Source organism: Protobothrops mucrosquamatus, unplaced genomic scaffold (assembly GCF_001527695.2).
Source record: "Protobothrops mucrosquamatus isolate PMUCROS unplaced genomic scaffold, P.Mucros_1.0 scaffold887, whole genome shotgun sequence".
Classification (NCBI taxonomy): Eukaryota; Metazoa; Chordata; class Lepidosauria; order Squamata; family Viperidae; genus Protobothrops; species Protobothrops mucrosquamatus.
Window position 1 is genome coordinate 63,218 of NW_015387141.1, and position 11,421 is coordinate 74,638.

At 39.6% G+C, this 11,421-nt stretch overlaps 1 protein-coding gene across 1 annotated transcript in view; it reads right to left on the reverse strand.

The window, feature by feature from the left end:
• PRKX (protein kinase X-linked) overlaps positions 1-11,421 on the reverse strand; it is a 41,261-nt gene that overhangs the window by 6,987 nt on the left and 22,853 nt on the right. The window contains exons 4-5 of the mRNA XM_015819288.1: positions 8,983-9,102; positions 6,996-7,091 (exon numbers count right to left, since the gene is read on the reverse strand). Coding sequence (XP_015674774.1) covers positions 6,996-7,091; positions 8,983-9,102 — 216 coding nt within the window. The remainder of the gene's footprint in view (positions 1-6,995; positions 7,092-8,982; positions 9,103-11,421) is intronic.

An 11,421-nucleotide genomic window follows, 5' to 3' on the forward strand; every position in this document is an offset into this window, starting at 1 on the left:
TATCAAAAGTAACATTTTATAATAAACAATAATCCCTCTACCCCTTAATATACAATGCTATAATTTTCCATATATAAGTATTTTTTTTTCAGAAATCCCTTATAATTCCACAACTCCACCATAATAACCATTAAAATTCAGAACACTTTTAAAATTACATCCCACAATATTAATTAATGCCAGTTAGCATGTAACTAAAATAACCATTATAATTCAAAACCCTTTTAATCATATAAATATTTCTTTAAAATTACATCCCAAAGTATTAATTGATCACATCAAAAATAGCATCTCTTAACCACTAAAATTCAAAATACCCTTTTGAATCCACACCTCCATCAGAATATCCCATCTCCTTCTCCAAAGAATTTTTTCTTTTTTTTTTCTTTTTAAATTAATCTCTTAATATCTCGAGCAAAAATATAAATGTTTCTTTAAAATTACATCCCAAAGTCAGATATATCACCTTATCAATATGTCATATCGAAAGTAACATTTTATAATATATTGATTAATCACATTAAAAATAGCATCTCTTCAAAAATCCCTTTTGAATCCACACCTCCACCAGATCTCATCTCCTTCTCCAAAATTTTTTAAAATTAATCTCTTAATATCTCGAACAAAAATACCTATATTATTACATCACAAGATACTCTTAAAAAAAAAAAATTCCCCCAGCTGCTTCTCCTAGTATGCAATACTATAATTTTCCATTTCTATAAGTATTTCTTTAAAATTGCATCCCAAAGTCACAACTGAGTCCATCACACCTCTTCTCTGTATCCATGTAAAATTTCTTTAGATATTTCCAATCCAGTTTCCGCTTTTGCCACCAATCCTTCCAGATATCTTCCTTAAAATCCAAATCTTCTTCTTGAGTCTTTGTCAGTCCACTTTCAGCTTTTACAGGCTCCATTTTTCCTTCCATCCTAGCCTCTGCAAATGATATGTTCTGACAAAATCCTTATAGTTCCCTTTCCAAAAAATCTTCAGATTTCTCTCTAATTTGTTTCAAAACTTTTTGTAAGTCTTCAAATAAAACCATCGATAAAATTAAAAAAAAAATTAACTTCAAAGTTAAACTGTTAGAAATCCTTAAACAAAGCGGAAGTTCCCTCAAGTAAAGCCATTTTTCAAACTTCTTTAAGCACAGCTTCGGAAACAAAAGGGGGGGGGGAAAATCCAAAATCAAATCCAAAGTTCTTTCATTAAAAAAAAATAAAAAGAAAAAGAAATCACTAAAACTTTCCATATCAATGTTACAAGGGGTAACAATTTCCCTCTTCATTCAGCTCCACCGGAAAGTGAAAGTTAAAAAAGAAAAAAAGAAAAAAAAATCACTCTCACTTTGAAGAAAGGCAAACCGCAGCCATCTTTTTTCTCTTTTTTTTTCCCCCAGTTCAATAGGGAAGATGTAAATAAATTGAGTTAAAGTCTTAGATTGATCAAAGTCCAGTATCCCCGGGCAATTCCGTCCGCTTATTATTACTCACAAGTCTCTATAATTCGCGGAGGTGGAGGCAACGACTCGCTTCGCTCCCAAAAAAAAAAGGGAGCAAAGGCATTTGGGAGACGGAGGTTCCCAGACTCCGGAGGAGCACCCAATTTTCGCTCTCCTTAAGTTAAGGGAGAGCTTTTGGGGCTCTACTCCTATCCGGGAGTACTCACCTTGGCCCCTTCGCCCGGGGCACAAGGTTCCAAGCCGCTGAACAGCTGATGTCCGCTGTTCAGGCTGGCTCTGACGCCTTCCCAAGCGGACGGCTCCAAAAGAGCCGCCATCGGCGCGCCGTCCCACCGGAAGTCTCAAGCTTTCAGTCTTTAGATCAGGGGTGGTAACTATGGCCCTTTTACAACCTGTGGACTTCAACTCCCAGAATTTCTGAGTGAGCATGGTTGAAATCAAGTGATCATAAAGGGATCATAGTTCCCCTCCCATGCTTTAGATCAGGCATGTGAAACTCGCAACGTCATGTGACGTTGTGCGACGTATCGCGACTTTTTCCCCATTGCCGGCAATGGGGTGGGCGCAGTTTCAGTATGATGCATCCAGCCTGCGGATGCATGCCTGCTTTAGATGATCAGCTTCAACCCATGTTTTCCACGAAAGTTTAAATTGTCCCAGATATACTTCCTTAATTTGCTGCTTTCTACATATGTTGGGCCTAGATTTTTCTAAATTCAATCAACAAGCCCCAAAGCCCTGAAACTGAAAATTCTGGATATTAATATTCAGATACAACTGTCTGGCTAAAAGTCAAAGAAAATCATTGTTAGAAATAATAATAATAATAATAATAATAATAATAATAATAATAATAATAATAATAATAATAACAACAACAACAACAACAACAACAACAACAACAATAATAATAAGGAACAGAATAGAGGCATGGGAAGACAAAGCACTACATGGCCAGTGCATTAAAAAAATAACTGAGAGTAAGGGACTGGGCAACTTGCTGCTCGATGCCCCTGCTGTCCACATCTGAAACACTTGATTGGTGGGCCAGCAGGTGGCCTGGGATTTTCAGTAGCCACATCGATTGGAGGCTTTCGGGGGGGTGTGGCTGTCGTTTGGGTTGATTTGGCCTCGACTCGGCTTCTTGTGGGGGTGGCTTCTTATAGCGGGCGAGCTGAACATCTAATCTTACTGCTGCCTGATACCATTCTTGCAGCTGATCAGGGACTGCTTGATAGATACAGGCCTGGGAGAGGTGGTTGTCTAGTCCCTCCTTCAAGTGATGGACTAGGGATTGCTCAGGCCACCTCTCTATTTGGCCGGCTATCTTGCAAAAACTCTTGTACATATTCCAGTGCAGGCTTGCTGTCTTGTTTTATTTTGTGGACTTGTTCCTCCGCTTTGAGGGCAATGGAGGGGTCCTCGAACCTCTCTCTCAGTCCTAGGAGGAAGAGCTGGGGGTCTTCCAACTTGGGTGCTTGCTCGTTATATAAATTGTTCAGCCACTCAGATGCTTCCCCTTCCAAGCTGGATGCAATCATGTCAACTATAGCGGCTAGGTTCAGATAGAAATAGGCACAGCGGTTCAAGTGAGAGCACACCTGATTGAGGAAAAAGATCATTTTCTCCGGGTCCCCATCAAAGGTGGCTTTAAGAGGTGGTGCCATCAGTGGTTGCTGGCCTCCCCACTGAGGATGTTGCTTCCCCAACTGTTGCTGGCCCCCCCATGGCGGCTGCCGCATCCCCAGTTGCTGCAAGCCTCCCAGCTGTTGCTGCATTACCAGCGGCTGTGGCATCACCAATTGCTGTATGACCCCCACCGGTCTTAGCAGCTGCTATAATGGCACCCCTTGTTGCTGCGGGCCTCCCAGCAGTTGCTGCATGGGTGGGGGCTGCTGCCATCCCCACTGCTGCTGGCCTGCGGGGGGTTGTGGTGCCCCCAGTTGCACCACAACCCCCCGCCTTGCGGCCCTGGAGGTAGTTGTTACTGGATCCCCATTGGTTGCAGGCCCCTCAGCAGTTGCTGCATGTTCAGAGGTGGCGGCCAGCCCCACTGCTGCTGCTGTATTCCCAGCAGTTGCTGATTCCCTGGCGGCTGCATCACCCCGGTTGTTGCAAGGCCATCTGCTGCTGCACATTCGGGAGCTGCAGCCACCCCCAGCTCTGCTGCTGCCTTCTACCTGGAGAGGCTGTGACATCCCCTATTGCTGTAAGAGCCAGGGCTGGGTGGCCGGTGTGTCGTTCCAGAATTTGGCTGTCCCGGTGACGGCACAGGCTCTTATCCCGTCGGTGGCAATCTGGGCTTTTGGAGGGGTGGCCACTGGAGCTGTCTCTCCCCGTGGGGCTGGAGGCCATGGTTGGTTGCTTCGAAGATGGGGAGGCTGCCTGATCTGCACAGGTGGAACAGGGGGGTCCCCTTGGCAGGAGTTGGTGGCTGCCTCGCCGATCATCATGATCGCTCACGTATGGGGAACGGGAAGATTGCTCTCCACTTTTCATCTCTAGCTCCTCAAATCTTTCCACCAACTTTTCCACTGATTGACTACAGGCTGCGGACAGGTATTTCCACTCACCTGAGTCCTTAGTGGTAGATGACTTTGTGGTTCTCCACCGGTCCAGGGAACGTGACTTGCGGGAATCTCTTCTTGGCAGCTCAACCTCATCTGCCTTCGAAGCACTTGATTGTGGCAAGGCCGTCTCAAGGTGTCTGGAGTCTCTACTGGGTAGGGTCCATTCCGACGACTAGATCAGCTGTCCTTGCGACTTGGGCTTTGCCCCCAACTGAAAGGCCTGAAAAAGTCCCTTCTCCAGTGGCATGCTGGCTTGTGCTCCCCCCTCTGGGGTAGCAGCCGCTGCCGGGGTGCTGGATTCAAGCATTCCTTCCTTCTCCATGCTGAGATCTTCCCCGAATTTTGTCGGTCTATCCCTCAATTCTAGGGACAGCGACTGGGGCTCGGGACCTCAAGATAGTTAGGTAAAAATTGGAGTTATTGGCTTAATATCATGGTTCCGACAGATGAAACTCTTCAAAAGAACTTCGAGGCATTGATTACCTTAAACAATCTTTTATTCGAGAAACAAAATATCAGCACTACATAGTTAAAGCCAAAAACTGAATTCCCCTCCCCTGGGCACAAAGTAGCAAAGCACAATTCCCTCCTCCAATTAACAGTCATAAATCACATTCCCCAATTAGCTTGAAGCGCGGGCTTTCTCCAGCCCACCAAATCTTTATCAACTCTGGGTGCAATAACCTTGATTCCCACAGCTGAGTTATATTGCTATGACTAACTGAATTCTCATCCACATCCCCCCTCCCAGCATCAACCAATTCTAAAAGCAAAAGAGAAAAGATGGCTACATTTCCATCTGTTATCAAAGCAAGAACATCCGATGTTAGCAGTGTTGATGACTAATAATAATAATAATAATAATAATAATAATAATGTTGGAAGGGACCTTGGTGGTCATCTAGTCCAACCCCCTGCTCAGGCAGGAAAGCCTATACCATTTCAGACAAATGGCTGTCCAGTCTCTTCTTAAAAACTTCCAGGGTTGGAGCATTCACAGCTTCTGGAGGCAGGTTGTTCCACTGATTAATTGTTCTAACTGTCAGAAAATTTCCCCTTAGTTCTAGGTTGCTTCTCTCTTTGGTTAGTTTTCATCCGTTGCTTCTTGTCACAAGAGCTGTAGTATGTTTAGCACAAATATGATGAGAGAGGCCAACTAATTTGTTTTACCTATCCCAAAACTAGCACAAAAACAGGATGACTACTCTGGTGTCTTGAAAATGTAATTGAACTTTTCATTAAAGGGAACATATGATTAAAAAAATATCCTAATTTATCCAGGGTTTCTTGTTTTGTTTAGAACAGGAAAGATGTATACTCACCTCTACAGAGCCTTATGTAGTGGGCTTTTATAAATCATTTAGAAGTCTGATTGATTCAAAGCATTTTTTCAAGACTTAGGATTACTAAAATCCTCCCCAAAACTTGAGGTACATGCTTTGAGGCCTTTCTTCATCGTACACATAAAACATTTCTGCCAGAACTGATGGTGATGCAAATAGATATTTATCATGGAACACTTGGAATGCAAGTTCTGCCCTATTGTCCTTCTATAAGTCCATGATGACTTGGCTTTCCCCTCAGATCTTTGGGCCAAGGTATTAGTGAAGACTGAAACATGTGTTTTAATGTTTGAATTATTTGACATGTTTTTGTAGTGTAGTGTAGTGACTTTATCATTTTATTAGGTTCATTTTTGTTGCTTTTATAATATGTTTTATACTGGCTAATAATCACCAATGGTTACTTGTTTATGATGGGCAACCATATAAAGTAGCTAAATAAATAAATAATCAAACAAGTTCATCTTCTCTGCACTTGTTGCTTTGATTAGCATGGTAACACAAGTATATTTGCAACTCTTTATGCTGGTAAGAAACTTTGCTCACACTGTGCCATCTGTAATTTATGCTTTTTTACAAGTGTTATAATAACACTAAAGTACATAAAAGATAATTAATAATGAATTAGTATTACTGTGGTTGAATTAATCTAGCTACCCATAGTCACTTGTATGGGTGGCGTACAAATTTAATAAATGAATATATAAAATAAATACATTTTCCTTTCTGGTTGTTTCTGGAAACAGAAAATTTGTGCACTGCATAAGGTGAATAATTGTGGCGGGAGGGATATTTGATGCATGCAAATATATTTAAGAAAATATTTAAGGAAAATCACGGGTTCCTAACTCCTGGGCCATGGACAGTTCAGAACCAGGCCTCATGAGCAGTGGGTGCTTGCGCTTGTGCAAATGGAGTTGTGCAAGCGCACATGCATACACCTGCCACTCATACAGAACTATCCCCCCTCCTCGCCACACTGAGTTGCCAAGCCGGAAAGGTTAGCTGAAGGGGAAGGATCAATGATGTTGGTATAAAGAAAAGAGCTTCTCTTTCCCATTTGGTGTAAAGCATCTGGCTTGGAATTTTGTTGTGATAGAAACTTTAATGTTTCTGCAGTCCACAATGTGTAGGCTGTCTGCAATGAATTAATAATGTAATACATTGCAGGACAAAATTGGTGAATTAATAAAAAACTGAAATAATGCGATTTTCAATTCATTGATTTGTATTTAACCTGATACTTTAAAATATGAGCAGTTTAAAAAACCCTCACAGGTCAAACAGGATTTTTTTCCTTGTCCATTGAATTATATGACATGTGATAATGATCAGGTGGTGTCACCTGAAGAGCTGAGGCCATGATTGTCAGGTTTGGGGGAAGTTGAAATAGGATCTAACTGGAAACTCAGCTATTATTGATTTTTTTAAATTAAAAATACTTCATGTTTCAAGATTGAATGCTAAATTTAGCAATGCAATCTTACTGGGGAGAGGATTGGTGGTTATGTGCACCCTGCACAATGCTGCCCACTCCCACTTTAAAAATAATGCTGAAATAGAAAATAAATAAAGAAAGAAAATAAATAAAATGAAGTCATTTTTAAGCTCACTTACTTTACATATAAATCCAGGTGCCTGGGGAAATCTATTTTACCAGCTAGAATCTTCTGATATATTCCAAATGGGTTGTCATCAAAAAATGGAGGAAATCTGTTTTAAAAAGAGTAACAATGTCAGACAGTTGTTTCTGGAAGTATGAACAATGTAGCTAGAAACATAACACAACACAATAAACCATAGTAAAACCTCATTAGGTGCAAAATTCCTTTTACAATGAATATGGAAAATAGTTATTCTGATTTCAATGACTTCAGACATTACTTATGCCCACTTACTTGTGTAGGAAACAAAAACACCTCAAATGTATTAGTGTATTTTTGGAATATCTTTATGTGATATTCCTAGTTACATGAAGTTGGTATCTGAGGTGACGAGGTCTAGAAGTTGATTTGGCAAAATTGTTTTGATACTTATATTAGACAGGCAATATCTATATATGTAGATATGTACAGTATGATATATACAAATACAAGACCATTAGTTTCTTGGGTGCCTCTGTTTTCTGCACAAGAGTTTTACATATAATGCTTATTTAAGAAGAATTTAAGTAATACAAGAACACATCTCAGTCAGTTTTGTTTTTGCTATCTTAAAGGAAGCCTCACTGGAAAGGCATAGTTAAAATGAAAACCACAGGGTCTTAGTTTAATTTAATATTCCAAATTTTCTTTTTATTTATGGTTTACAAATGTAATTATTTGAAAGTTACTGTATTTTTGTTATTCAGTAGCTATTATGATTAATATTTACTGAATATATTTCTGGATTAAATGAAGTACAGTAAATCCCTGAATTTAATATTCTTTTAGTCGCTTATTTTAAGAGAATGTCTTCTTTGATATTAAATTAAGTATAGGACCCAGTTCTATATTTAAAATGCCTAACTAGCTGCCTGTAAGACATATTATTGAAGGGAAAAATCATGAATAAAGCAAATATAAGTCTCCAAAAATAAGAAACAGAACATTTAGGTTATCTTAATATATTGAGTACCTTATATATAAAAAAATTATCCTGGAACTTGGGCCAGTCCTAAATACATTGTTCATTTACTACATTTATGTGTTGCAATGTATAATATTGTTGGTTTCTTGTTATTATCTGAGCTTTGTTGTTTTCCTGTAGATATTTCATTACCAGGCTAGATAACTTCATGAATGTTTAGGAGAGTGAGGTTTGCTGGATATTATATATCAGTGATGGCGAACCTTTTAGAGACTGAGTGCCCAAACTGCAACCCAAAACCCACTTATGAATCGTCAGGTGCCGGGTGAGTATGGCCCATTGGCTGGGTATGGCCAATCGGGTGGGTGTGTCCCATTGGGTGGGTGTGGCTGCGGTGGTAACAGCAGACTGGATGGGACTAAAAAGTTCAATCAATCAATTCCAACTTTGGAAGATTTTTTTTTCCCGTGAGAAGTTGAAATTGACTGATTGAACCTTTTTTTTTTTTGCACACGGCGGCGGAGGCCTACAACGAAAAGGTTTTATAACCTGAAAGCCTAGGACTGGGGCAACAGCGCGCGTGCCCACAGAGAGGGCTCTGAGTGCCGCCTCTGGCACCCGTGCCATAGGTTCGCCACCACTGTTATATATAATAGCTTGACTTGCCATTCTTGATTTAAGTGTAGTTTAGCATATATCCCATCACTTTAAACCCAAGAAATGCATATAAAGATCTTTCATTTTAATCTCAAAACTAATAATGACTAGCTAGCCTAATCATACAGTAAATGCCAGGTTTCAGTATACTGTATTGAGATTCCATGTTGATTCTACAAAACAAAAATTGAGGGAAAAGGAGAGGGGGAGAGAGAAAAAAACCCAGCATCTTCTTGTCACACAATGTTAAATTTGGCATATTTATCGTATTTGATATCAAACAAAATAAGTTTATTCTGTGCCTTCAAAACTGTTTTACATACAATATAAAATTAATATTTGAGATAATTGCCTTTTTGTTAATTGCAGATTTCCTTACCCAGACAACATCTCAAATATCAGAATGCCCAGGGCCCACCAGTCTACTGCTCTTCCATGACCTTTACTTTGTATGACTTCGGGGGCAAGATACTCTGGTGTTCCACACAGTGTCCATGTTCTAAAGAAAAACAAAACAAAACAAAGAAATAATATTATAAATAAATTCTATAAATTAGGGAAGTGTTGCCATAGAAGCCAGTTTATTCCATGCAATCAACTTTAAAGATGTGCAATTATACTATCATATGGTAGCTGCTGCGCAGACATAGGTGGTCTTTTGATCACCTGTAATAAGTTGATGGGAATTCATGCAATTAAGATAACCCCTAATATGTGAAAATTAAAGTCTTATGAATGAATGGCATTTTGAATTCCTCACATTGCTAGGAAATGAAAGTGAATTAGTCTTATATTTTGAAGCACAAGATATAAGTAATCACCTATACATAATGTCACAAATACTTAGTTAATAAAACATAGATTCCTTCAAGCTGTTCTCAAGTATTGATTCAAGTATAAGTCAATATCAAAACCCATTCAGTTGTAAACAGCATTAATTTTATTTCATAAATTTCATAAAAATAAATTATTTAAAAATCCAGAAAATCTGGATATTTTGTCTCAGAATTCCAAATTTAAATATATCAATTCCAAGGCCTGGCCTTTTGCGTACAGCTGCCATATACATACCATTTTATACTACATATCTTATTGTAAATACTTAAATAAAGTAAAATAGTTCAGCACATGCTTCTCAAGATATTTTCCTAAAATATACTGCAAAGTGAATGCTCAGTATTAAAACAAAAACAAACTTATGGATATGTAACAAATCTGTATTTACTACAAAAAATGCTATATTACAAAAGTAATCACACTGAAGAAATAATCAATGATTTTAAAAACCAATGACTCAGAAACCAAATATTGAGACACTATTAAGAGTTTATAGGGGAGGGGGTGCTTGTTATGCAATCCTGGGTTGCATAAACAGAGGCATAGAATCAAGATTACTCAATTTTGGTCACCATACTACAAAAAAGATGTTGAGACCTTGGAAAAAGTTCAGAGAAGAGCAACTAAGATGATTCAAGGCCTGGAGACTAAAACATATGAAGAATGGCTGCAGGACTTGGGTTTGGCTAGTCTAAAGAAAAGAAGAAATAGGGTTGAGATGATAGCAGTATTCCAGTATTTGAGAGGCTGCCACAAAGAAGAGGGGGTCAAATTATTCTCCAAAGCACCAGAAGGCAGGACAAGAAACAATGGTTGGAAACTGATCAAAAAGAGAAACAACCTGGAATTAAGGAGAAAGTTCCTAACATTGAGGACAATTAACCAGTGGAACAGCTTGCCCCCAGAAATTGTGGGTGCTCCATCACTGGGAGTTTTTAAGAAGAGACTGGATAGTCACTTGTCTGAGATGGTATAGGTCAGTGATGGCGAACCTTTTAGAGACTGAGTGCCCAAATTGCAACCCCAAACCCACTTATGCATCGTCGGGTGCCGGGTGAGTGTGGCCCATTGGCTGGGCGTGGCTGCGGTGGTAACGGCAGACTGGGTGGGACTAAAAAGTTCAATCAATCAATTCCAACTTTGCAAGATTTTTTTTCCCGTGAGAAGTTGAAATTGACTGATTGATTGAACCTTTTTTTTTGCACACGGCAGCGGAGGCCTAAAGCGAAAAGGTTGTATAAAACCCAGCTGAAGACCTAGGACTGGGGCGACGGTGTGCGTGCCTACAGAGAGGGCTCTGAGTGCCGCCTCTGGCACCCGTGCCATAGGTTCGCCACCACTGGTATAGGTTCTCCTGCTTGAGCGGGGGGCTGGACTAGAAGACCTCCAAGGTCCCTTCCAGCTCTATTCTATTCTACTCTACTCTACTCTACTCTACTCTACTCTACTCTACTCTACTCTACTCTACTCTACTCTACTCTATTCTATTCATCAGGGATTTCAGCATTCTATGCTTATCTAATTTATTCTAAAATTAAAGCTGACTTCAGATAAATGAAAATATATGTTCTGTATAGACTTTATCAGTGCAGGTTTATGTTACTGTTGCAACTATCATCATACTTTCTTTTCCCTTATTCAACATTTATATATTGGCATAGAGCAGGCTCAAGTCGCAACTGCGAAAGATTTTTATATCCAAATTTCTTTTTTCTGACAAAGAGTAAAGAATTAAATTGGGAGACTAAGATGGACCATTTCTGGCTTTTTTGCCTTCATCAATTAGCCATACCCTTTTTATGGGATTCGAACCTGGGAAGTTATACATACTAGGCAGTGATTTAGCCACTGAGCCACAGGTTCTCTTCCCCTCTTTGTCAGCAGAGTCAAGGGAGTAATTATAGGGAGTTCAGACAGATCGGTCTGATTGTGAACACCTTGACATTTTCAACTGCCATACTGCAGTTTTACTCTTTTTACA